General features: G+C 56.5%; 3 protein-coding genes across 10 annotated transcripts; 2 read left to right on the top strand and 1 right to left on the bottom strand.

The window, feature by feature from the left end:
* The first annotated feature begins 500 nt into the window (after positions 1–500).
* On the top strand, positions 501–11,129 carry E4F1 (E4F transcription factor 1). 6 transcript variants are annotated; one of them, XM_036410626.2, is made up of 14 exons: positions 501–718; positions 2,949–3,100; positions 4,185–4,290; positions 7,604–7,797; positions 7,882–8,002; positions 8,098–8,250; positions 8,341–8,510; positions 8,830–9,039; positions 9,291–9,399; positions 9,547–9,764; positions 9,980–10,178; positions 10,254–10,344; positions 10,465–10,527; positions 10,608–10,626. In XM_036410626.2, exons 1-14 carry the CDS (start codon positions 559–561, stop codon positions 10,624–10,626), a joined length of 1,965 nt encoding a protein of 654 aa, XP_036266519.1. In that variant the 5' UTR covers positions 501–558. The 6 variants fall into 6 exon arrangements, with proteins under 6 accessions (XP_036266519.1, XP_036266517.1, XP_036266518.1 ...); XM_036410624.2 differs by having other exon boundaries at positions 506–718; positions 4,185–4,287; positions 10,254–10,396; positions 10,608–11,129; XM_036410625.2 differs by having other exon boundaries at positions 506–718; positions 9,294–9,399; positions 10,254–10,396; positions 10,608–11,129.
* Positions 11,039–14,087, top strand: DNASE1L2 (deoxyribonuclease 1 like 2). Of its 3 annotated transcripts, none has more exons than XM_036410634.2 (8): positions 11,039–11,080; positions 11,785–11,909; positions 12,144–12,303; positions 12,394–12,482; positions 12,571–12,654; positions 12,727–13,012; positions 13,110–13,361; positions 13,764–14,087. In XM_036410634.2, exons 1-8 carry the CDS (start codon positions 11,039–11,041, stop codon positions 13,815–13,817), a joined length of 1,092 nt encoding a protein of 363 aa, XP_036266527.1. In that variant the 3' UTR covers positions 13,818–14,087. The 3 variants fall into 3 exon arrangements, with proteins under 3 accessions (XP_036266527.1, XP_036266528.1, XP_036266525.1); XM_036410635.2 differs by lacking the exon at positions 11,039–11,080 and having other exon boundaries at positions 11,286–11,909; positions 12,727–12,827; positions 12,900–13,012; XM_036410632.2 differs by lacking the exon at positions 11,039–11,080 and having other exon boundaries at positions 11,286–11,909.
* Positions 14,088–15,200: 1,113 nt separating this feature from the next.
* Positions 15,201–24,704, bottom strand: ECI1 (enoyl-CoA delta isomerase 1). The gene is made up of 7 exons (XM_036410640.2): positions 24,552–24,704; positions 24,334–24,459; positions 21,259–21,386; positions 19,022–19,168; positions 18,347–18,468; positions 18,070–18,248; positions 15,201–15,454 (listed from the first exon to the last, which is right to left on the bottom strand). Exons 1-7 carry the CDS (start codon positions 24,601–24,603, stop codon positions 15,288–15,290), a joined length of 921 nt encoding a protein of 306 aa, XP_036266533.1. The 5' UTR covers positions 24,604–24,704; the 3' UTR covers positions 15,201–15,287.
* Between the last annotated feature and the right edge of the window lie 571 nt (positions 24,705–25,275).

The following is a 25,275-nucleotide window of genomic DNA, read 5'->3' as shown; positions in this document are numbered from 1 at the left end:
GAATAAGAGGCTTAGTGAAGCTAGCTGCGCGTGAGCCATTCCAAACTCGGTTTTACTCCATGACCCGGGCAACCAACAAGGGACGTTCTGACACCTGGTGGGGTTCGGTGACCGGAGGGCACCACAGGGCTCTCTGCAGCTGAGATCCGGAGCCCGGATCGGCGTGGTGCCCAGGGCCATAGCACATTCTCAAGGCTGGCCGGGTGGCGCCGCCGGGTCGCCTCCCCCCTACACTCCAGCTCTCAAGTCCTGATGCAGCTTTCGGAACCGAGCCCAGCCCCTTCCAGTCCCGCCCCGGCCTTCCGTTCTCCTCTAGCACGGAACCAAACCAAAGAGCCCTCCTCTGGATCCAGCCCGCTGCTTGAAAGTCGCTCCACTGTAAACCGAGCACCCCGAAGAAGCCCCGCCCATCACCTCCATTATAAGCTCCGCCCGCCTGCCAATCAAACCCACATGGCCCCGCCCCGCCATCCCGGCGTCGTCTTTCTCGCTCCGGCGCGGCCCGTTGTTATGACGACACGGTCGTAAATCCGCCATCTTCCTGCGGCGCGTTGCGACATGGAGGGCGCAATGGCAGTGCGGGTGACGGCCGCGCATACGGCAGGAGCCCGGGCCGAAGCCAGGAGGGAAGCGGGCGAGGGCGGGGTCGAGTCGGCGTCGGCGGCGGCCTTGGCCCCTGGCGGCTTCCTCGGCCTCCCGGCGCCCTTTAGCGAGGAAGGTAACACGGCCGGATGCGGCGGGGTGTGGCCGGGGTGGGGGCCACTCTGCCGGGGCCGGCGGAGGCTCCGATTGCCTGAGCTGCAGGCGCCGCTGCCTTCCCCAGACCCGGGTTTCACGGACCCCTCTGACACCTGCACGAGTCCCCGGGCTCCTCAGACTCTGGGGCCTCCCCTGCGGGCCGCCAGCCCTCCCCGTGTCCCGGTGCTTACTGTGGGGTCCTCACAGTTGCCCAAGCCTTCGTGGCCGTCCGCACATAGACCTCCACGAACGCCTCCGCCGCCAGCCCTGCCCGCAGCCCCGCCGCCCGCCGGCCCCTCTGCTTCCTGTCTGGGCCCGGCCCCGCTCTCCCCGGGGCCCCCTCCCTCGGCACCTGACGGGCCGCCAGGGCCCTGGCTGGGCTGTGCCGGGGGCTCCAGGAGGCGGGGCCTCGGGCTTCTGCAGGATTTGGGCTTTAGGCTGGCGCTTGGGGAGGAGAGCCGCTGCACTGCCGCCAGCCTGCGGGCTCCGTCCCAGACCTGCCCGTGTCTAGCTATTTGATCCTGGGCAGGTGACCGCACACCTCCCTCTCCATTTCCTGTTACAAATGGGGGTGCTGCTGATAACACGGTATCAAGCACTTAATCCGTGTCAGCTTTTCTCACCCTCAAACCAACTCTGGGCACTATTATTACTGTTGTTGTTATTCCCATGTTGCGAGGGAGGAATATTGAGGTTCAGAAATGTGGAAGCGACCAGGTCACGCAGCTAGTAAGTAGCAAGGACTGGATTGGATTCCAGGAATGTGAGACAGCTCAACACACTCCTTAGCTTCTGCGTTCTGCTGTTGCACAGGGCGGCGGTGAGAATGGAAATAGAGCATGTAAATCAGTGCTGGGACACACTGAGGGCTCATTCACAGAGAAGTAGCTTTTGGAGATAGAACTGAGGTCTCTGCCCTCTGAGCTTGTCCCATGCAGCTGTAGACTGGGCCAGACAGGAGGAGATTGGCTAGTGATAGTGGGATGATGGTCATTGTCCCTACAGCATTCGTATTCCTGGCAGTTTTTTTCTTACTCCTATTCCAGCTTGGGGAGGGACAGTACCAGCAGGGCAGGGCCAGCTTGAAGAGAGGTCTCTGGAGATCAGCATTGTCTCAGCATCACATGGGCTGGGTGTGTCCCCTTCTGCAGCAGAGTTCCTTCAACCGCGATACCCTGGTGCCGAGTCAGACTCGGCAAGTTAAAAGGGTGGCGGACACCTCAGTGCTTGGCTTGTGACTCTGAGCCATCTGGATGGGACTGCCCTCTGTCAGGTGGCCCGTCGGCGAGTCATGGCTGGAGTTTGGCACTTTGCTCATTCATTCAATAGACATTGACCGCCCCTGTGCACCAGGCCTGGGTTTGACCCGAATGTGGGACTGCACAGGAGGTGATGGAAACCAGCAGGCTTCTGTGGAAGCGGAGGGAACACCTCCCCATCCCTTCGTATAAACCGATTTCTGGACCCTCAGGTTCAGGCTCACCCCAACAGTCACCAGCTGGGTGGCCTTGAATCTCAGATTGCTTTTCTCGAGTGGAAATGGTGATTTCCATTTCCCCAGGGAGGTGCTGGCATGTGGCAGGGACTCAGTGAGCAGGAGGGGCAGGCACTGGCTGCTTGTTCCACATGGTGAGGGGCTCGGGTGCTGTGGCCCGAAGGCCTGGAGCCCCTCCCGGGTGCTGCCTGTTGGGACCAAGGAAGCACCACGTCAGAGTGAGTGAAGAGTAATTGTGGGTCAGGGTGCCCCCTCTTCTGTGTTTGCTAAGGGCCGACCTCTTAGCCAGAGCCCCGTGGGCACCAGCACCTCTTCTCCCTCTGCTGTACTCTGCACTGGGTCAGCCCATTTTGCAGTTGAGGGAACAGACCCAGATGTGGTCATTGAGGTACCCAAGGTCACATGCAAACCCTGTACACCACTGTCCCCAAACTGGGTTGGTCAAATGCCTCTGCCTCACGACCGCCTCTCTGGGCTCCCCTCCCCTCATCTCTGAGGTGGGGGCTTTGGACACGACGGCCTCATGGATTCCTGCAGCCAGGGGTACTGTGGAGCTGACCTCCAGAGGGGGGGCTTGCACCTTGGGCTCCGGAGAGGGCTCTCAGCCCCTCTGGGAGGGCCAGGGAGGGCGCTTCTGGTTCTGATGCCACCCTGGGTGGATTTGGCCTGGGCCTGGAAGCCCTGCCAAGCCCCACTGACCTCAGGCTCGTTACAGATGAGGACGATGTGCACAGATGCGGCCGCTGCCAGGCAGAGTTTACGGCTCTGGAGGACTTTGTTCAGCACAAGCTCCAGAAGGTCTGCCAGCGGGCTCCCCAGGAGGCCTTGCCTGCCACCCCTGCGGCTGCCGCGCTGCTGGGTCAGGAGGTAAGCCCAGGGGCTCCAGTGGCGCAATCGGTTAGCGCGGTACTTAGAAGGAAGGAGGTAAGCCCACCACCCACACACGCAGGGTGAGGAGGAGGAGGCCTGCGGGACAGACCTGTGCAGCTGGTTCCCGGTGGTACCGGGGCAGGCAGAGAGCAGGCATCCGGCTTTGTGGCTCTGAGATGACTGCCCCGTCGGGGTGGGGGGATCTGGCTCTGTTACCAAGAGCCTGGTGGGGCTCTAGGATCTCCTGGACGGCCTGGCCTGGCCTTCTCAGCAGCCGCTGGCCGAAGCATATGCAGTGGGGCCTGTGGTCCCTCCTTTCTTGTGGCCCAAAGTTCTGTCTTGGCTCAGGGGTATCATGATGGTTTGTTTTGTTTTGTTTTGTTTTGGCCTGTCTTCTATCCTGTACACATAGTTCTTGTGGATCCCACAAACAGAGCATGGCTTTGGATCCTGCCACCCATAGTAAAAGTGGCCGACTTTGTTGCACCCCATGTATGCTTGGGGCTGTACGTTAAGGCCCACAGCGCCCTGCACAGTGGGCGCTCTTGTTCCCTCGAGGGAAGCGGGAAAGGAGGCTCCAAGACAAGCCAGTTGCCTCAGGTCACTCCAGGGAGTAGCCTAGAGGACAGTGGGCCCAGAGTTGTCTTACTTCGGCCCTGTGCTCCGAACGTGCCCCTCCCAGAAGTGCCCTCTCCTCTAGGAAGGGCCGTGGACCCACACTCCCAGAGCCCTTTCCTCTGACTGCTGGCGGGGGCTGGTGGGTGCAATTGCTTTCCTTCACCATCTTCGTTCCCGCACAGCCAGCTGAGCTTCGAGCCGGAGCTCTGATCACTTCCTTCCGGAGTGCTCCCTGAGGGTGCTTGGTGCTCCGTGTTCCTCAGTGGCCGAAGGTGTTAGAGTGATGGGGCCGCACCCTGGGCCAGGCTGGGAGTTGGGCTCGGAGTAGTGACTCCCTTGGGGGAGAGGAGCGCCTCCACCCAGCCATCTTGCGGGGACATAAAACCAAGCCTGCACTCGCCAAACCAGGGGGCTCCGGAGCTCCACAGATGAGTTCCTTTGGTGCCTTGTTCGCCATTGACAGGTGGTCCCGGCCGGGGCAAGTCCGGAGGAGCCCATCACTGTGGCCCACATTGTGGTGGAGGCAGCCGCTCTGACACCGGACATCAGCCACACGCCGGATATTGTTGGTAAGCTGGCCCCACTGGGCATGTCCGCTCCTGGCTTTTAGCCCTGCGGTGTCGCTGACCTGGTAGCCATCAGCGGTCAGGGCTGGAGGCTGGGAACCTCTGCTGCCCACGCTCCTCTGCTCCCCCGAGAGCAAGGCCTGGCCCAGGAGGAACTGAGGCCTCGGGCGCTCCTTCCCCGGGGGGTTGAGCATCAGGCCCTCCCCAGCCGGAAAAGGGGAAGCATGTTGCCTGGGCTGTCCTAGGATCTCCCCTACTTTTCTGCTCCCCCCCGGGTTCCTTCCCCCCCCCACAGTTGGCTTTGGAGATTCCGGGTGGGTATGCATGGGGTGCATCTGCTGCTCCAGCTCGGCCATGACCTGCTGTCTGACCTCGGCCTTCTACTCCCCAGTGCTCACTCCTTGTGGGGGTAGTGATTCCTGACCTAATTCTCACAAGGCTTTTATGAGCATACAACGCCAAATCAGCCTCTTTGATGGCTTTTTTTAAAGTTACCATAGGGGAGGGGTGTTGAAAGGTTTGGATTGGATCACACACTCACTAATTGGGGACAGGCCAATGCAGGGGGACATTCAAAGGGAAGCCCAGGGCTGGGGCAGGTGTAGAGCTCTGGGGCGGGGCAGGGGGTGAAGAGGGTAAGGGTGGGGGAGGGGAGGTGCTGGGTATGTGCACAGCAGTGGAGGGAGGCTGGGTTGAGCCTGCTGCCTTGGGAAAATTGGGAAGGGAATGGTGGTTACCTGGGGAGCCTGCTGGGCAGAGACTTTGACAGGTGCATGAGTGGGTTGAGGAGTTAAACAGGAAGTTTGGGCAACAGGTAGAATTTGCCCTTGGGAAGCTCTTAGGACCAGCTGGGGTAGAAGGAAGTGGTTGGTGGTGGAGGAGATGTGGGGGAAGGGAGCAGGCTTTTTGCCAAGGCCCCACCTCACGGAGGAGATGGGACACCTGTCCTTGTCTCCGTGCTTTCTTTCCCCTGAGGTTCCTGTGGACACGGAGGTTCATCTGGAGCCACTCTGGCACAGGAATGTCATGTGGGAGGTGGGGCCGTGCTCCAGCGCTGGCGTGGTGTTTGGTTTCTGGGGTGGGTAGAAAAACAAGTTCCCTGCCCTGGCTGGGTGGCTCGGGTGCTTGGAGTGCTGTCCTGTACACCAAAAGGTTGTAGGTTCTGTTTCCGGTGAGGGCACCTACGGGAGGCAACTGAACAGTGTTTCTCTCTCACATTGATGTTTCTCTCTCCCCCTTCCTCTCTTTCTCAAAATCAAAAGCATATCCTTGGGTAAGGATTAAAAAAATAAAAAGAAAGAAAAAAGATGCCAAAACCGGTTTGGCTCAGTGGATAGAGCGTCGGCCTGTGGACTGAAGGGTCCCAGATTCGATTCCGGTCAAGGGCATGTACCTTGGTTGCGGGCACATCTCCAGTAGGGGGTGTGCAAGAGGCAGCTGACCGATGATTCTCTCTCATCAATGTTTCTAGCTCTCTATCCCTCTCTCTTCCTCTCTGTAAAAAATCGATAAAATATATTTTTAAAAAAAGTCAGCAAAAAAAAAAAAAAAGAAAGAAAGAAAGAAAAAAGAAAAACAAATTTTCTGTGATTGGGTAGCATCTACGGGCTGCAGATGCTTGTCCAGTCAGGCATCTTCCCACCACCCTGACCTCCAGCCTGCCCATGCCTCAGCTCGGCAGCTCTGAGGGCTCCTCTCTGGGCACCCCCTGCCTCTCCTACAACCTTTGGGGTTTCTTTTTGCAGACATCCTGAGTGCCCCAAATGTCCCCTTGGTGTTAGCTGCCCAGGATTGGCCAGACTCTAAACTACCACCTGCTGTTTTCCCAGGGCTGGGAGCTCTGTGTCCTTGCATGGCCAGCGGGGGCAGATAGATACCCACTCCTGCCTCTTCTTGGGAAACAAACTTGCATTTCTTCTAAAAATATATATTTTTTATTGACTTTTTACAGAGAGGAAGGGAGAGGGAGAGAGAGTCAGAAACATCGATGAGAGAGAAGTATCAATCAGCTGTCTCTTGCACACCCCCCCACTGGGGATGTGCCTGCAACCAAGGTACATGCCCTTGACTGGAATCAAACCTGAGACCCTTGAGTCTGCCGGCTGACGCTCTATCCACTGAGCCAACTGGTCAGGGCTAACCTTGCATTTCACTTGTTACCGCTTCCCTAAACCTTTGGTCTACTGTATGATACATTCTGGGGCAGAGGAAGGATAAAGCATCAGGCATGCTTTATCGTCTTATTATTATTATTATTATTATTAATATATTTATTGATTTCAGCGGAGGAAGGAGAGAGAGAGAAACATCAATGATGAGGGAAATCATCGATTGGCTGCCTTCTGCCCACCCTCTACTGGGGATGGAGTTGGCAACCTAGGCATGTGCCTGGACTAGAAATTGACGCTCAGCCACTGAGCCACATGGGCTAGTTCCTTATTTGTTGTGCTTCTGTTCTATTTGGAGGGAATGACTTGTCAAAACATGGTGTCAGCCTGATTGAGGCTTCAAAGAAGCAGTTTCACAACCATTTCCAACTGTCACTTTTATGAACAGAAATTTGTGAAGTGTTTACAGCTTAGCTTTACACATTGTCAGATTTATTTTTTTAAATATGTTTTTATTGATTATAGAGAAGAGAGCAAGGGAGGGAAGAGAGAAAAAATTGATGTGAGAGAAAAACATCTATTGGCTGCCTCCTGCACACTCCCACCAGGGATCGAGCCCCCAGTCCCGGCAGGTGCCCTGACAAGATCAAATTGGCGACCTCCCAGGGCAAGAGATGAGCTGCACTAGACAGGGCACATTGGCTGATTCTTGTACGTGTCCTTAATGGGGATCGAACTCACATTGGATGGCACTCCAACCAATTGAGCTACCGGCCAGGGTGCTTGTCAGATTTCTTCAACACTCTCAACAGGTCCAGGAACCTCAGGCTGTCCCAGGTGTCTCATGAACATTCACTTTCAGGCTGGTTCCTCGCCTGCCTGCTTCAAAACGGATGTAGTGGGTCACTCGGAGGCATTTTCTTATGTTAGTGGGAGCGGGGGCAGCAAGCAGGGGAGATTATAGTGAGCTTGGTTGGCCTGCCCACTGGCTCTGTGTTGGGTACCCCATCGCCCTTAGAAGTGGTAGGACCCCTGTTGGCTTAGGGGAGGGGGCGTTTGCTCGCCGTGGGCTCCACTGGGTGCATTCTGGGGGCCTGGGACTTCTCTAGACCGCTCCGGGGTACCCCAGCTGTACTTCTGGGCCAGGATCCCAGGAGGCGGTAGGGCCCACGGCATCCTGAGACTCAGGCTGAACTGCTTTCCTTTAGACAATGGACACATCAAAGAGGTCATTGTGGCTGCTGAGGTGGATCCAGACGACAGTGAGATGGCAGAGGCCTCAGGCAGCCCTGAGCATCAGGGGCCTGGGCTGGCCGGGCAGGGGGAACAGGCCCAGCTCAAGCTGCTGGTGAACGAGGATGGCCGCTACGTGTGTGCGTTGTGTCACAAGACCTTCAAGACGGTGAGCCCCAGGCCTGGCTGGGTCGGCTGAGGGGACCAGCTCCTGCCCAGGGAGCTGCCTGAGCCTCGCTGCCCCTCCCCCCAGGGCAGCACCCTCAAGGCCCACACGGCCACCCACGGCAGCCGAAAGGACCACCAGTGCACGCTGTGCGGGGCCTCCTTCCGCACCAAGGGCTCGCTCGTCCGGCACCACCGGCGGCACACAGGTGAGCGAGCTGCGCGCGGGGCGCCCCCGCCTGCCCCCGGCGGAGGCTGTGGCGCCAGGCCGCCTTCTCTACCCAAAGCTGGCTCCCTCCCGCAGATGAGCGTCCCTATAAGTGTGCCAAGTGTGGAAAGAGCTTCCGGGAGTCAGGGGCACTGACCCGGCACCTCAAGTCTCTCACCCCGTGCACTGAGAAGATCCGATTCTCCATGAGCAAGGACGTGGTTGTTGGCAAAGAGGACGCGCATGCAGGTCAGCACGGCGAGGGCTCCCTGTTCCAGCCCCGGAGCTGTGCTGGCCAGGGAGGCTTCTTCACGGACTCTTCCTGGTTCTGCCTTAAAGGGCCCGGAGCCTCCGCCATGGGGACCGTTCCATCGTCACCGGCGATAGGAGAGCCCATGGAGACATCGCCCGTGATCCACCTGGTGACAGATGCCAAGGGCACTGTCATTCATGAAGTCCATGTCCAGATGCAAGAGCTTCCCCTGGGCATGAAAGCCCTGACTCCAGAGGTGGGGGCCGCCTGGGGCGTGGCCTCTGGCTGCACAGGGCTGGCTCTGTCCGGCACCGGCTCCGGTGGGAATGGGACTGACTGGGCCTGCACCCTGTCTGGTTGCAGAGGTGATGAAAGACCAATGGCTGCCCTAGATGGGGCAGGCAAGAGCAGGTGGGCGTGGACGCGGGGCTCCCGGGGGCATTCTTGAGGGAAGATACTGGGTGTGCACAGTGGTCCTGGGGCCCCTTGGATTTCTCCTGCGTGGCGGGTTCGGGTGGGTGCCATGTGCTGAGCCGCCCGGCCAACCTCCCTCCCTCCCTCCACCTCCCCCGCAGCCCCCTGCTCCCAAGGAGCGTCCCTGTTCCGGCGAGGACAGTCGGGAGAACCTGCTGCACCAGGCCATGCAGAACTCGGGCATTGTCCTTGAGCGGGTCACTGGGGAGGAGGGGGCCCTGGAACCAGTCCCTCCCGCTGCGTCCAGTGCCCAGCCCCTAGGAGATGGTCCCCCAGGACTGCCGCTGCTGGAGGTGGAGCAGGTGGAGACAGTAGGTACCTGTGCTGCCAGTGTGCTCGTTCCTGGGGGCCGCACCTTAGATGGAGCTGCTCATTACACTGGCCTGGCCGCCAGCCTCCTCGCCGTCCTCCCTGCTGTCCCTTTCTGCAGTGACTTTGTCCCTGATCTGCTTACCCCTAAGCCCATGACGGAGCCTAAAAGGGTGGGGGTACTACGGGTCTGGCCTTGGTACTGCTGGGCCCAGCCCGCAGGGGATCCTGGAAATGTGCTGTGGTCCCCCAGCAGGTGGCCAGTGAAGCCTCAGCAGTAGCCAGGACCCACCTGTGCCCTCAGTGCAGCGAAACCTTCCCGACGGCTGCCACCCTGGAGGCCCACCGAAGGAGCCACGCAGGTGGGTGGCGGGAGTGTGGGGCCCTGGTCAGTGGAGGATCTGAGTGGCCAGGGTGGTCCCTTGGGCAGAGGTGGTCAGGGCAGGCAGCAGGGAGCTGTGGGGGGCCCTTGGGGGTTGGACGTGGCCTGACATTGCCTGTGGCCCCAGGGCCGAAGCTGTTCACGTGTGTGCAGTGTGGCAAGGCCTTCCCCAAGGCCTACCTGCTCAAGAAGCACCAGGAGGTCCACGTGCACGAGCGCCGCTTCCGCTGTGGGGACTGTGGGAAGCTCTACAAGACCATCGCTCACGTCCGCGGCCACCGGCGTGTCCATTCAGACGAGCGGCCCTACCCTTGTCCCGAGTGTGGCAAGCGCTACAAGACCAAGGTGGGCCCTCCAGCCCTGACTTCTGACCCCCAGCCCTGAGCTCCCCGCTCGGGGCCAGCTCCACCGCTTGTTTCTGCCCCAGCCCTCCCCGTCACCCCTCTGCCCAGCGTTGGCTCGGACCCTCGCTGCTGGCCAGTGAGGCCCGCCCCTTCCCTGGGAAAGCCTCAGTCTTAGTGTGGACAAGGCCAGGCTGTCCTGACAGTGGGCCTCCTCAGAATGCCCAGCAGGTGCACTTCCGGACGCACCTGGAGGAGAAGCCGCACGTGTGCCCGTACTGCAGCCGCGGCTTCCGGGAGAAGGGCTCGCTGGTGCGGCACGTCCGCCACCACACGGGCGAGAAGCCCTTCAAGTGCTACAAGTGCGGCCGCGGCTTCGCCGAGCACGGCACGCTCAACCGGCACCTGCGCACCAAAGGTTGGAGCTGGTGGGGGGCAGAGGGGAGGGAGGGGAGGGGCAGCAGGAGGCCGGCCCTGACTGAGCTCCCGCCAGGGGGCTGCCTGCTGGAGGTGGAGGAGCTGCTGGTGTCTGAGGAGAGCCCCACAGCAGCTGCCGCTGTCCTGGACGAAGACCCGCACACCGTGCTGGTTGAATTCTCGTCCGTGGTGGCCGACACCCAGGAGTACATCATTGAGGTGGGTGTAGGGCAGGGCTGGGATGTGGCCCAGGGGCAGGCAGGGTTGACCTCTGTCCCTCTTTCCAGGCCACCACGGATGACGCGGAGACCAGTGAAGCTACAGAGATCATCGAGGGCACCCAGACGGAGGTGAGGGGCTGGGGGAGAGCGGGAGGGGAGGTGTGGCGCCCTCACCCATCCCTGTGGGCTGAGCTGTGAGCCACCCACAGGTGGACAGCCACATCATGAAGGTGGTGCAGCAGATCGTACACCAGGCCAGTGCCGGGCACCAGATCATTGTGCAGAATGTGACCATGGACCAGGAGGCGGGGCTGGGTCCGGAAGCAGCTGCTGCGGACACCATTACCATTGCCACCCCCGAAAGCCTGACAGAGCAGGTGGCCATGACGCTGGCTTCAGCCATCAGCGAGGGCACTGTGCTTACTGCCCGTGCGGGTGCAAACGGCACCGAACAGGCTACGGTGACCATGGTTTCGTCGGAGGACATTGAGATCCTGGAGCATGCGGGCGAGCTGGTCATCGCCTCGCCAGAGGGCCAGCTCGAGGTGCAGACTGTCATCGTCTAGCATGGATCCCACTGGGCGGGGCGGCCTCAGGGACAAGGAACCTGAGCGACCTTCCCACTCCTGCTTGGCCTGGTATGGACGAGACACGCACAGAATCCAGATGTTCAGACGTGGGCGTGTAAATAAGAGTTTTTTTGTTGCTTTACAATAAAACATGAAAACCCACCACTTGTGATATTGCGGCCGGGGCACCCTGGCAGGCTCTCCCGTGGCAGCACCTGCCTGCCCAGGCCACGCTGTTGCCTGGCCACCCCACCCAGTATTCCTGATGGGGCTGGCGACACCTTGGCTGTGTGTGGGCGTCACTGGCATGTGGACAGGCAGCCATCTGCTGGTGCCCTGCCCACTGGGATCTGTGACCCCAGCTTCCTGAGGCCCCAGGTGGTGCCCTGGGGCAAGGGACGTAGGCCAGGAGACCAGGAGCTCAATGTGCGGCAGAAACTGGTGGATGTGGGGCCGAGAATGAGGGGCTTTCCTGATGGGACTGCCTTGGTTTCCCTGAGGGGATGCAGTCCTGGGAGGGAGATTCTGGATGACCTAGTTTCCAAGGGGTGGGGATAAGAACAGGCCTGGATTAAGGACCTGGCTGGCCACCTCCCTCATTGCTCATGAAGCTCTTGGGGTGTTGGCAGGGGCTTCTGAGTCCTGATTTTGACAGACTTGGGGGCTGGAGCCTCAGGGTGGATCCCCTGCTGCCTTCCTGTCTAGGGTTTCTGTGGGAATGGGAGCCAGGAGTTCTGGCACCAACTTTGTTGAGGGGGCGGGACCCAACACAGCTGGCCCCTCCCTGGACCAGGGCCTCAAATACCTGAGTGCCCAGGCATCAGACCTTTTGTCCGACCGAGCCTTGGAGTCTGGTACCACGGACACACTCCCAGCCTGGACCTCAAACCCTTATTTGGGCCCAAATCCTGAGCCTCTGGCACTGCCCTATCCACATCTCAGGTGAGTCTGGGGCGGGATGGTAATGGGGTCCCTCTGTTTGGGCTTCAGTTTCCCATGGTGTAGAAGGGCCACGAACCCAGCACACCACCCTGGGGAGAGCACAGGGGAGGCCGTGCCTTGGTGCTGGCCAGCATGGGGTGGCAAACCCTGTCAGGCCCCAGGCCTGGGGAGGTGACGGGTGGTTGGGTGAGTCCCATTCCTGGTGGGTGCTCAGGGCTGTGTCGTCCCTCCCAGCCCCTACCTCGGAGCAATGGGACGGCCCCGGGCCCTGCTGGCTGCGCTCTGGGCTCTGGGGGCTGCCGGGGCAGCAGCGCTGCGCATCGGAGCCTTCAACATCCAAAGCTTCGGTGACAGCAAAGTGCTGGACTCGGACTGTGGCAGCGTCATCGCACAGGTGAGCGGGGCCTGGGGGGGCTGCTGCCTCTGGGCTCTGCGGGTGCAATCTGCCGTGCGTGACCCCGCCTCCCCTCTCCCCCTCCCCCAGATCTTGGCAGGCTATGACATCACGCTCGTGCAGGAGGTGCGAGACCCGGACCTGAGCGCAGTGACCGCGCTCATGGAGCAGATCAACAGGTGCGGCGGGCAGGGCTCAGCGGGGAGCTCCGGCGGCGTCCTAGGCCTCGGAGCGGTGCTGACTCGGGGCTTGGTCCTATCTCCGCAGCGTGTCTAAGTACCAGTACAGCTACGTGAGCAGCGAGCCCCTGGGGCGGGATCAGTACAAGGAAATGTACCTGTTCGTTTACAGGTGAGAGGAGGGTCGCAGCGTGTAGGGTAGGAGGCTGCTGGCTTAGCGCACCCACCCGCCCTTCGCCCGCAGGGAGGATGCGGTGTCGGTGGTAGACACGTACCAGTACCCGGACCCGGAGGACGCCTTCAGTCGTGAACCTTTCGTGGTCAAATTTTCAGCTCCCGGCTCCGGTGAGGCCCCGCCCCCGCCGCAGCCCCGCCCCCTGCAGGCCCCGCCCCGCCTGACACCCGCCTCTCCCACAGCCGCCAAGGAGCTGGTGCTGGTGCCGCTGCACGCCGCGCCGCACCACGCGGTGGCGGAGATCGATGCCCTCTACGACGTGTACCTGGACATCATCGACAAGTGGGGCAGCGACGTAAGCCCGCGCCGCACAGCCCTGGGTCCCCGGAGGCAGGCCCGCACAGCCCTGGGTCTCCTGGAGGCCCGGGCTGGCTGACCCTGGTCCCCCGCAGGACATGCTGTTTCTGGGCGACTTCAACGCGGACTGCAGCTACGTGAAGGAGCACGACTGGGCGGACATCCGCCTGCGCAGCAGCGAGGTGTTCAAGTGGCTCATCCCGGACAGCGCGGACACCACCGTGGGCAACTCGGACTGCGCCTACGACCGCATCGTGGTCTGTGGTGCCCACCTGCGCAAGAGCCTGAAGCCCCACTCGGCCACGGTGCACAACTTCCAGGAGGCATTTGGCCTGGACCAGACTCAGGTGAGTGCTGAGCTCCATGGGGCGGGGATGTCCCCAGGCTGCTCTGCACTGGCAGACAGGCCCAGGCTCAGCCTCAGGGCACCTGGCGACCCCCTCCCTGCCCTGGTTTCTGGAAAAGGCCCCTGCAGGGTCAGTTCTGACTGAATGGGACAAGCCTGGGAGGGCAGAATAAGATGCCTTTGCCTCTCCCAGAGGTAGGGTCTGAGTCTGTGCCCACTCCCCGCTTGCAGGCAACAGCAGGGACGCATAGCCCAGGCCTCACTGGCCTGCTCCCCCAGATGCAGTGGTTTTCTACAAACCCAGTGGGCTTCATCCTAGGTGGGGGCTGCTTCTCTGAGGTGAAGCCTCGGGAAGGACAGGCTGCCCAGCAGGGCCACTGAGACTTGGCCCCTCTCCCTCCAGGCCCTTGCCATCAGTGACCACTTTCCTGTGGAGGTGACTCTCAAGTCCCACTGACAGCTCCGAGGACTGGCCAGGGCATGCTGCCGCAGACTGGCTGAAGAACAGCTCCACGGGACTCCTTTAAGGTGCCCTCAGCAAGGCTGCAGGGCAGGGTGAGCTGGGCCCGGACAGGTGGCCATTGACATGTTACTGGGACACTGAGCCTACCTCCTACCTGTAAATGGCCTACCACTACCTACCTCACAAGGTGTGAGAAGCAACCGGGAGCACTGAGTGTGGCTCTGCTCAATAAACAAGAGCTCAGCTAGGACCACAATCAGGTCAGCTTAGAGGCCTTCGTGTCTTCTTAGGATTGTCTCCCGGCAGCCCAGCAGGTTCTTTAGGGCAGCGATCGCCAACCTATTGGGCCTCATGGACCAGCGGCTGGCGGCCGCTGCTTAGGAGACAGGCTGTCTGGCTGCCCATTCCACATCCTGCCGGGAACGGCGCCCTTCCCTGGTAGGTTCTCCTCAGGAGCCCCGCGCGGGGCGAGGACTGGTCCAGGAGGACATGGCCCGAATCCCAGGTAAACCCATCACCGGAGGATCGGGAACAAGCAGAGCTGGAGTACACAGCATAACTGACAGGCGCCTGATGAGCTTTCTGGTTTTCGGCAGGATTTGATAACTGTCTCGAATTGTATGGTGGGAGGAAAAGCCTTTTTGTCAATAGGTTTTTCTGGACAAGTCTTTAAAATTCAGATCTAGGACACTTGCAACATAGAATGCCTCTCAAATAATGCCTCTCTTGACCCTTGAAGTTCCCTGATTTCTTTGAACTGTCATACATTCCCTCCATCTAAATGAACAAATGTGGTAGCCAAAGGGTTTTTCTCGGGGCGGGGGAGTGTGGGAGGAGAGGGGAGGTATCTTGTGTGGATCATCAGGACCCATGTCTCTCTTATGCTTCTAGCAATCAGGCAGCCGAGAGGCCAGGGATAGGACAACCTGAGAACTTAGTGACAAGTCTTTTTTAACTCAACTGAGGACATTTTCCCCATTAATTTTTAGAGAGGGTGGAAAGGAGGGAGAGAGAAACCTTGATGTGTCCCTCCCACATTGATCCATTGCCTTCTACACACGCCAGGGACTGGGAATTGAACCCGTGACCATTTGTGTACGGGCCAACACTCTAACCACTGAAACACACTTGCCAGGGCTTTAGTCACAATTCTTTGGAAAGGAGGAACTCAGTGGTGACACTGCCCAGGTCCAGAATAGTTCCGCCTGTCAGTTCACAATTCCCAAATCCAGATACTGCCCGCCAAGCCCACTCTGCCCACCTGCCAGGCAGAAAATGCACTCATGTAAGGTGGTGGTGGGTCTTCGGCCCTGGCTACAAGGAACAGGCCCTCCTAGTGAGATCAGCAAAACAAAGAGCTGGAAGGATTTTTAGGTCGGAAAATAGCTTGTTTAAAGCCCCTTGAGACCAGAGCTCCCTGGAAGGCACGGTGCGTAAGCCTAGAACCTGTGTGGGCAGCGGCCATTAGCCTTTCTTCTGTTTGAGCTTTTCTAGGTAAATCTGCAAGGACTTCTGAATAGAGTCTCTGGAGACAAAACTGACAAAGTTCTTGATGTCATCATCACGCTGTTTCACCAAGCGGTCCACAGTGGGCTTTCGCATCATGTTCTTGGTCAGCTGTCGAGCGTGATCTAAAGATAACAGGGTCCATGTGTGAAAAATAATTCCCAACCTTCCTGAGAGTTCCAACACAAACTTTGTATAAACTGCCTTTTTAGCCCAACCAGTGTGGCTCAGTGGTTAAGCTTCAATCTACAAACCAAGTCACAGCAAATGCCCCAGTTTCAGGTACAATCCCCAATTGGGTTTGTGCAGGAGACAGCCTATCAGTGATTTTTTTTTTTTTATCATCATTGATGTTTCCATGACTCTCTCCCTCTCCCTTCCTGTCTCTGAAATCAATAAAAAAATAATTTGCATTTTTAGCCTATTTATTTTCACTCAACTATATTATTGAGAAGATCTTCCTTTTATTAAAGATTTTTTATTTTCATTTTTTTATTTTTAGAGGGAAAAGAGAGAGAAACATCAATGTGAGACTGCCTCATGCATGCCCTCAACTGGGGATCTAGCGGGCAACCTGGGCATGTACCCTAACCGGGAATCAAACCAGCAATCTTTTTATTTTTTTTAACATTTAAAAATATATATATATTTTAATTGATTTTTTTTACAGAAAGAAAGAGAGAGGGATAGTGAGTTAGAAACATTGATGAGCCAAAACCGGTTTGGCTCAGTGGTAGAGCGTCGGTCTGCGGACTGAAAGGTCCCGGGTTCGATTCCGGTCAAGGGCATGTACCTTGGTTGCAGGCACATCCCCGGTACGGGGTGTGCAAGAGGCAGCTGGTCGATGTTTCTCTCTCATCGACATTTCTAGCTCTCTATCTCTCTCCCTTCCTCTCTGTAAAAAAATCAATAAAATATATATTAAAAAAAAAAAAAAAAAAAAAGAGACATTGATGAGAGAGAATCATTGATCAGCTGCCTCTTGCACACCCCCCACTGGGGATATGCCTGCAACTAAGGTACATGCCCTTGACCAGAATCGAATCTGGGACCCTTCAGTCCACAGACCAACACTCTATCCACTGAGCCAAACCAGCAACCTTTTAATGCATGGGATGAAGTCCAACCAACTACGTCACACCTGCCAGGACTTATCAAGAATATTTTCCAAGTCACTCAATATCCTATCCTAGGTAACAGCTGCACAATATTCGGTCATCCCATGGCTGAGCTGAGAATTTTTACATTTTTATATAGTATTGAAATACTAGAGGACCAGTGCATGAAATTCGCGCACTCTAAAGGGGAGGTCCCTCAGCCCGGCCTGTGTCCTCTCACAGTTCAGGACCCTTGGGGAATGTCTGACCAAAGGCTTAGGCCCACTCCCTAGAGTAGGGGTGTCGAACTCAATCAGAGAAGGGGCCAAAATCTAAAATCCAGCCTAAATCGCGGGCCGAATGGTTTACTGAACAGTCATAAACTGTCATTGTGATGGAAACGTGCAGTGATGACAGCGCGGTGCGGGCCACATCGCAAGGCCTGGCGGGACGGATTTGGCCCGAGGGCCTTGTGTTTGACACATGTGCCCTATAGGATGGCCTACCAGGGGTCTTCAAACTACGGCCCGCGGGAGTCTGATCCGGCCCGCCAGGTTTTTTGGGCAGTGAGCGCAGCCGAGGTGTTACAGTAGGAATTAGTAGTTCATATACTCCGGCCCTCCAGCTCTCTGAGGGACCGTGATCTGGCCCCCACTTTAAAAAGTTTGAGGACCCCTGGAAGCCCTCGGTTGGACATCTTTAGCACTGCTGCAGAGGTGGGAGTGGCTCCTGCTATAGCTCTGCCCTCGCCAGCTGTGAGCCCTGCTTCTGGCTGAGCAGCGCTCCCCGTGGGAGGCACTGACCACCAGGGGGCAGCTCCTGTGTCGAGCATCTGCCCCCTGGAGGTGAGTGCACATCAGGTCACTCCACTGTTCGGTCAATTTGCATGTTAGCCTTTTATTACATCAGATAGTTGAACCACAAAAAGGGTAGTATGTTGCGATGTGAAATTACATGAAATAAAATTTCAGTGGCCCTAAGTTTTATCAGAACATCAACATGCTCATTAGTTCACATACTCTCTGTGGCTGCCTTTGTGCCACAGTGTGAGAGACTGACCACAAAGCCAGAAACCCACCTGGCTCTGTCATGGTCTGCTGACCCAGGTCCCTATGTAGCTGACGTAACCTGCCCTGTTTCTATAGATAAGACAAACAGGATGTAAGTCCTCACCACCCTTCTAGAACCAATGCATGTGGCCTTATTTGGAAAAGGGTCTTTGCAGATGCAATTAAGATGAGGTCCTTCTAAAGACAGGAAAGGGAGATTTGGAATAAAGGAGATCATGGGAAGATGGAATTAAAGATTGGAGTGATGAGGCCACAAACCAAAGAATGTCTGGAGCCACCAGAAACTGAGAGGAAGAAAGGAGCCCCCCCCCTAGAATATCTGGAGTGACTGTGGCCCTATTTACAACTTGGTTCTGGACTTCTGGTCTCCACTCTGCAAGAACACGTTTGTTTTAAGCACAAATGATCCACCTGTGACCATTAGTTGTAGTGAGCCCAGGGCACTAAGCAGTCTGCATGTGTCCTTTCACATGAGAACCTCCTGGTCTCACCAGGAGGGTCGGGCTGGGCGGGGAAGGGGGCTTTGCTTGCTCAGCAGTGCCCACAGTGGCTGCCCATCCCTGTGCTCCTCACCTGGAATGGCCATCCACTTGGCCATCACCGAGAGCACTGTGCTCTGCACCTGGTCCTCAGGCACCACCTTGTCCACGATGCCAACCTGGAGGGCCTTTGCCGGCGGGAAGAGCAACCCCAGCTGCAGGGCACGCTCTGCGGCACGGTGCCCAATGGTGTTCACAAGGGTGTCTTTGAACCTGGAATGCAGACACCCACTCACCTGGGGCTGGGGGCTCCCCGGAGGGTTGGTTCATCCCTGGGCCAAGTGGAAAATGGGTGCAGTTCCTGGCCTTACCAGAAAGGGGCGACGATGCCCAGCAGGGTTTCATTCAGCCCAATGGCATATCTGGGATTGTCAGCCAGGACCCGGTAGTCACAGGTAAGGGACATCAGGCAGCCTCCAGCAGGGCTGGCTCCCTGCAGGGGAGGCAAGACCAGTGGGCTCCGGGTGCTGCATTGCTGGTCCCAATAGTATTCCAGAGAGCCAGGGTCCCGAGGAATGCCCGCAGGGTGTGAGCTCTCACACCCACCTAACCCTGCCACCCTCCCTCCACCAGCTCGGGCTCTCCTGGCACCTTACCCTGGTTGTCACCACATCTCTTCAGGGCACTAGTTCTGGAGCATTAGCTTCAGCACCTTACCTTACCGGTCTGTCCCTGCCTTCCCCAGGTCAGGCCAAATGATGTTTTCAAAATGTGGATCCAATTGCCCACTTGCTCCCCACATAGCCCTTGGATCCTGGGCCTTGCCCCCACCCCAGTGAGTGAGTTGACCCTGTGGCCCCTACCTTGTTTGTCACATGTCACAGTGATCTGTAATGGCATGCTTACCTGTGCACATCTCTCCCCAAGGCACCCTTCCCCTCTGAGGGCTTCCCGAGGGCAGGGCCACATCTGCATTCCCCCCTAACCACCCCCGCACCCCAGCCTCCAGGGAGTCAGCAAGGCCAGTGGAGAGTGGGAACACTCACATTGATGGCGGCAATCAGCACCAGATTGGACATGTAGAGCCGCAACCACATCTCCTGCACAGCCTTCCAGTACTCAGCATAGTGCGCTGGGTTCCTCCCGCACATCTCCCTCAGGTCCAGGCCAGCGGAGAAGACCCCGGGGCTGTCCTGGGTGAGGGAGGGAGCAGGGCCATTCAGAGCCCCCCTTCCAGGGCAGTGTGCTCCCGGAGCAGGAGCCCACAGGTGCCCAAGGGGAGCAAGGCTGAGGGGGAGGCAGCACAGGGCCCCAAGGAGCCCGAGCTGGGGCTCCAGGACTCAGCCTCAACTTCCCTGAGGCTCAGTTCCTTCTCAGTCCTGGGAAGTTCTTCCCTTTCCAGATTCAAACTGGAAAAGGCAGAATAGGCAGGCGGGGTCAGGCATCCCCCAGGCTCTGTGCAAACCTATGTGTTATCCAGGCAGAAAACTAAAGGGGCTGGGGAGGACTTCTGACAGTCTGTTGGGCATCTGTTGATGTACTGCTGCCGACTGCTGCGGACAGGAAGATGCTGCTGTCTGGTCAGGAGAGGGGCAGTGACCAGTCAAGAAGCTAGACCTCTGCCCTGGGCTGTCACATGTAAGACAGAAGCCTGGGGAATGACATATGTCCTGTATGGATGCCCGAGGTCAGGAAACAGCTGCCGAGGAAGGGAAGGGGAGCAAACACAGAGGAGTGACAGGCTGAAATAAGGGGCTGCAGCACGATGGCACTTTCCAGCAGAGGGCACCAAGTTCTGGGTGTTCACAGGGCTGTCTGCCAAGAACAGACAGGGAGGATGGCTCACAGCCTTCACTTGGAAACACCCACCCAGGGGCTCCCATGTGGGCACAGCACCTCTGAGCAAAGGAGATGCTCCCACATTCCCATCGCTGGGGGATGGGATGCCTGAGGCTGGTGCTGACTAGAACTGAAGGGAACCACAGCGCTTATGAGAATGACAACCACCATTGTCTGTGAAGAGCAGGCAGATAAAAGATGGGACACACAGTTCCCTCATGTTAGAGCACAATAAAGAAAATGCCATTCTATGATATGACATCTTAAGTGGAGTCTTTTCAGAAATTACCCAGGGTGAAAAGTTCCCAGGCAATTTTAGCATCTCCAGAAAGTTCTGCTGCGACTGTCAAAAGTTCCCTGGGATTCGGTCACCAGGCCCTCAACAATCTACACCCACAATATCAGTCCCACCTTCGGAGAAACATGGGATCATCTTTCTTCCAAGGCATGGGCCACGCTTTGTTCTACAAACCCCAGCTTCACAGTATCCACCAGGTATACACACCCAGCTCCTGGTCCTTGTTGCTGGCACAGTGCTGTTCCTCCAGGGTCAGAGGCAGCAGGCTCCTCAGAGCTTTGACAATACCAGGCTATACTGCCAAAGCCGGTTTGGCTCAGTGGATAGAGCGTGGTCTGTGGACTGAAGGGTCCCAGGTTCGATTCCGGTCAAGGGCATGTATATTGGTTGTGGGCACATCCCCGGTGAGGGGGGCGTGCTGGAGGCAGCTGATCAATGTTTCTCTCATTGATGTTTCTAGCTCTCTATCCATCTCCCTTCCTCTCTGTAAAAAAAATCAATTAAAAAAAAAAAAATACCAGGCTACCCCTGGGACAACCTGAGGGATAAGCAAGCAGATGTACACCTACAGTGGTTGCTCCAAATCTTGGCTGAAAGAGGCTGGGGCACCTTTACTACTGATGGCAGGTCTCTAATATGGTGGCACTTAGCTTTGGGGACCCTCCTAACTTGAAAGGTGACCCTAATACTCTTCCTGATCTGACAAATGGCCTGTTAAGTTGGGTCCACACTTCACCTCCCTGGCCTGGTCTTATTTGTGTCCTCTCTTGGCACCTCTGGTGCCTGGCAGAGCAGGTAAGCCTGATGCCAACTGGAGGAGGGTAGGAACACATGAGATGCCAAGTCCTGTGGGTCTGGGTGTTAAAACCAGCCCAGGTTCTGAGGACCACTCAGGGAGGGCACCCCAGGAATCCACTGCCCAGTTTGCACAGGTCTAGACTTCATGAATCAACGAGGGCTCAGGATTGTGCCTGCAAAAACATCACCTGCTCAGACCACGATCCCCAGAAATCTCTTGTGACATCTGCATCCACGGCTGCCTAGGTATTCCAGACTGTGACATACAGATGGTCTCGGAGTCTGGACTCTGATCTGGTAACAGGGTCTCACTTTGATCAGGGACACAAGGCAGGGACAAGCACCCACCGAAGTTAAGATGACGCCTCGGAAGGTCTTGTCATTCTCCAGTTTCTCCAGACTGATGACGAACTCTGTCAGAAACTCTAGGCTGAGGCTGTTCACTGGGGGGTTCTTGAACTTCATTACAGCAATCCCTAGTGTGAAAATGAAGAGGCAGCTCATGTCCAGCATTGGAAAGGTGCCCCTCGTTGCCCTGCACCCACAACCTGGCCATGGGAAGTTACATGGTTTTTAAAAATTGAGGTGATATTTGCATAACATAAATTAACTCTTTAAAAGTGAACAATTTAGCTTAGCTGGTTTGGCTCGGTAGATAGGGCATCGGCCTGTGGACTGAAGGGTCCCAGGTTTGATTCTGGTTGGGGGCACATGCCTTGGGTGCATCCCCAGTGGGGGCGTGCGGGAGGCAGCTGATCTATGGTCCTCTCTTGTCACTGATGTTTCGCTCTCCCTCTTCCTTCCTCTCTGAAATCAATAAGAACATATTAAAAAAATTTCTATCACCTAAAAAGGAAGTGCTGTACCGATTGGCAGGGCAGTCACCATTCCTCCTGTGCTAGCCCCTTGCCACCACTGATGTATTTCTGTTGCTATGATTTTGCCTACTGTGGACATTTCATATAAATGAAATCATAGGTGACCTTTTGTGTTTGACTTCTTTTCACTTAACATGTTTTTAAAGGTTCACCTATGTTGTAACAGGTATCAGTGCCTCATTCCTTTTTTTATTTTTTATTTTAAGAGAGGAGAGAGAGAAGCATCAATTGGTTGCCTCCTGTATGCGCCCCACCAGGGATCAAACCCACAACCTGGGTATGTGCCGACTGGGAATTGAACACTCGACCCTTCGGTGCATGGGAAAATGCGCCAACTGAGCCACATGTCAGGGAAGCCTTATTCCTTTTTTAAGTCAAATAATATCCCGCTGCACATTGCATTGTCTATCCTTTCACGTGCTAATGAACACTTGGGTTGTTCCACCTCCTGTCTATTGTGAATATGCTTCTGTGAACTTTCACGTACAAATTTTCCTTCCACACAAGTCTACTGTCTTCGTGGGAGTAGGATAGTTTCTTGAGGAGTGAGCGAGCAACTCTGAGAAGTAGATGTGCAAGGAGGAATCCAGGGAGGTACTCTGGTTCTCACTTATTTTATTTTTAAACTTGTCTTTATTGTTGAAAGTACTATAGCTGTCCCTCTTTTCCCTCCATTAGCCGCCTCCCCAAGCCTTCACCACACCTACTGTCTGTGTCCATGGGTTATACATAGACATGTAAGTTATTCGGTTATTCTCTTCCTGCCTCCTCCCCACTTCCCTCTGAGAATCATCAGTCTGTCCCAAGCGTCCATATCTCTGGATCTATTTTGTTTGTCAGTTTATTTTGTTAATTAGATTCCACATATAAAAGAGACCATGTGATATTTGTCTTTCTCTGACTGACTTTGCTTAGCATAATCCCCAGGCTGTCCATGTTACCTCAAAAAATAACATGGAGTACTTTTTGGTTGTATCAAACTTGTTATTAAATATAATCATATACTGTTTAAAAAAATTAAAAAAAAAAATAACATGGAGGGACCTCCCCCCTTTTTTTGTTTATGCTTATCTAAGGATAGAGGCAAAAAATATTGGGGGGAGGGGTGTCAGATGTTCTTCATTCAATCATAATGCCAGCAGCAGGAAAAGCAGGATGGACAGGGCCTGCCTGCCCTCGGGGACAGTGTAGCTGCCAGCCTGGGGTGGGGGTGGGGGGTGGAGCATCTGTTCTCACTGCCTGAGCAAGGGCAGCCCCCAAGGACTTCCAATATGGCCCCGTTCATTTGGTGCATTTGCCTGGCCAGGGCCTTGGAAATCTCTGGACCGTCAACACACACCATTCTGCAAGAGTAAGGACTAAGTCCTAAAGAATCTTTTGAAGCCTCTAATTTAGGAGGAAGAGGTAATTATTACATACAAGAAGCAACCAAAACTTCCAGAAGTGAGTTACCCAAACTCACTTGGTTCAGTAGAAAATTTCTGAAGGTGACCCTGGATTTTTGTGGAGCTGGTAGGGCAGAATTCAGGACACTGGGGGAAAGGTAAAGAGGCCAAGGGTGAACAGGAGGTAACGAAGAGAAATTTGGATGAACTTGGATGAACCAGAGATAAGTAACAACACACCTGGCACAGGGTGATTATTAAAATAAATATTGCAAACGAATCTAAGACCAGTTCAGTAGCAGCACTTAAATAAAAAATTTTAAAGGCACTTTTACTGCATTCCTTCATCCAAGCCTCCAGATTTCTGAAAGCTAACTGGGCCTAGCAGTGAGGACAAAACCAGCTCTAGCTTTAAGACCCCAAACTTGACTTTCTAACAAGCGAACAAAGCTAGTGAGTTCTGTGGTGGGGTGGGAATACACTTGGGTAAAAAATTACCTCAATAATACCTTTTAAATACAACATAAAATTTACCATTTAAACCATTTTTAAAGTGGTGTTAAGGGGCGTGGCAGCCTTTACCACCATCCATTCCAAAAGTTTAAAAAGTGTTGTTGCACTTTTTATATGGCTAAGGCCTTCATGTCCTAAAATCCAAAACTTTGCCCATCTCTGACCTCAAGCCTTCTTTCTCTGTACCCAGCTCTGGATTGCCCAGGTGTTTCTTTCAAAAGTGCCTTTTCTATCCCCTTTGGAGAGCGGTATTAGGGGTGATTCCACTAGTGGATCCTGGCTTTAATTAGTGCAATATCTGCTGGGTTCTGTGCCAAGTGAAAGTATTAAGAAAAAATAAAATATTTTATTCCAAAAATACTTCCAATTATTTTCAATTTCCAGTTGAATAGCTTAACGGGGCACAGACCCCAAGCCCTTAAGGAGAATAACAGGACAAACTGCCTGGCGGAGCCTGCCCTGCCAGCGCTGCCAGGCATTCTTCAGTCTCGCCTTTCTCGGCCTGGCAGCGGGCAGTGGCAGGAACCAGCTCCGCACGCCGGAGCCCGGCCGCCAGGCACGCCGAACCTCGGACCCTGCGGGCCGGCGCGCGGCGCAGGGCGGGCGGGCGGCAGGAGGCCGGGCTCCGGAGCGCGGGGCGCGCTTACCTGCGGCCGGGTCCGGCTCCACCAGCACCCGCTGGTTCCCGAAGCGTCGCACGCCGCCGCCGCCGCCGCCACCGCCGCATGCCGCCGGCTCTGTCCGCCCGAGGGCCGCGCCCGGGAGCCGGGCCCCTGTGAACGGCAGCGCGAGGCCCGTTAGATCGCCCCCCACCCCGGCCCCGGCCCGCACCCCGGCCCCAGCCCGCCCACCGAAGGTCACGCACACGCGCGGAGCAGGGCGCGCGCCGGGACGCGCACTCCAGTCGCCAGCGCCATCTTGACTGGAAGTGGTGGGGCCGCGGCGCGGGGGCGTGGCCTCACTGTCCGGCGGGAAGGCCACGCCCCCTCCCCCAGCAGTCCCTCCGCCCGCCGCCGAGGTCCACTCTGCCGCCCCGCGGCTCAAGCCTGCCCCGCCCCCGCCCCCACCAGGACGCAAAGCTTCCGGGTCCGGGCCTCGAGCCCCTCCTCCTGGAGGCTTTCCAGGTGCAAAGGGCTTCACTGAGCTGGTTGCAGGACTGGCGCGGGCCGCTGACCCAAGACAGACCATTCCCATAAGTCCCACAGGACAGACCCGCACCACCACCTAAAGTTCCCATGGGATGCTGGCAGGCTTCCCAACCTGGCAAAGATCAAGTCACCAAAGCAGGAATGTTGAAACTGGGAGTGACTGCACATAACTCACAGAGGTCAAGGAGAGGTTTTGTCAGTTAAGGGTAATAGGGACTTTGGGAACCCTGGCAAACTGACACCAAGAAACAGATGGGAGCCGGGTGCTGCAGCCGCAAGTGTGAGCTCTGCCTCCTGCCTGTGGTGGGAAAAAAATTGAGGAAGTAGCTTAGGTATGGGAATCAGCATAGCCTTGTGACTAAGGAGGGAATATCTGCCTTCCTCCAGCACACTTGCTGAAACTGCAACCGGCACTAATGGCAGGTTGCTAGTGGGTGTTTT

The sequence above is a fragment of the Pipistrellus kuhlii genome, unplaced genomic scaffold (assembly GCF_014108245.1).
Source record: "Pipistrellus kuhlii isolate mPipKuh1 unplaced genomic scaffold, mPipKuh1.p scaffold_m20_p_4, whole genome shotgun sequence".
Classification (NCBI taxonomy): Eukaryota; Metazoa; Chordata; class Mammalia; order Chiroptera; family Vespertilionidae; genus Pipistrellus; species Pipistrellus kuhlii.
Note: the sequence above shows the minus strand (reverse complement) of the source record. Positions and strands in the feature narration are given on the sequence as shown.

Excerpts from the sequence above, each read along its gene's own strand:
- E4F1 (XM_036410623.2), top strand. The coding sequence starts at position 559 with ATGGAGGGCGCAATGGCAGTGCGGGTGACGGCCGCGCATACGGCAGGA. Across the intron at positions 9,765-9,979 it reads GCAAGCGCTACAAGACCAAG|AATGCCCAGCAGGTGCACTT; the intron begins GTGGGCCCTCCA and ends GGGCCTCCTCAG. Across the intron at positions 10,397-10,464 it reads CCCAGGAGTACATCATTGAG|GCCACCACGGATGACGCGGA; the intron begins GTGGGTGTAGGG and ends CCCTCTTTCCAG.
- DNASE1L2 (XM_036410632.2), top strand. The coding sequence starts at position 11,686 with ATGGGAGCCAGGAGTTCTGGCACCAACTTTGTTGAGGGGGCGGGACCC. Across the intron at positions 12,304-12,393 it reads GTGGCAGCGTCATCGCACAG|ATCTTGGCAGGCTATGACAT; the intron begins GTGAGCGGGGCC and ends CCCCTCCCCCAG. Across the intron at positions 13,013-13,109 it reads TCGACAAGTGGGGCAGCGAC|GACATGCTGTTTCTGGGCGA; the intron begins GTAAGCCCGCGC and ends GGTCCCCCGCAG.
- ECI1 (XM_036410640.2), bottom strand. The coding sequence starts at position 24,603 with ATGGCGCTGGCGACTGGAGTGCGCGTCCCGGCGCGCGCCCTGCTCCGC. Across the intron at positions 21,387-24,333 it reads GGAGCCGGACCCGGCCGCAG|GGATTGCTGTAATGAAGTTC; the intron begins GTAAGCGCGCCC and ends TTTTCACACTAG. Across the intron at positions 19,169-21,258 it reads GAGGCGTCATCTTAACTTCG|GACAGCCCCGGGGTCTTCTC; the intron begins GTGGGTGCTTGT and ends TCCCTCACCCAG.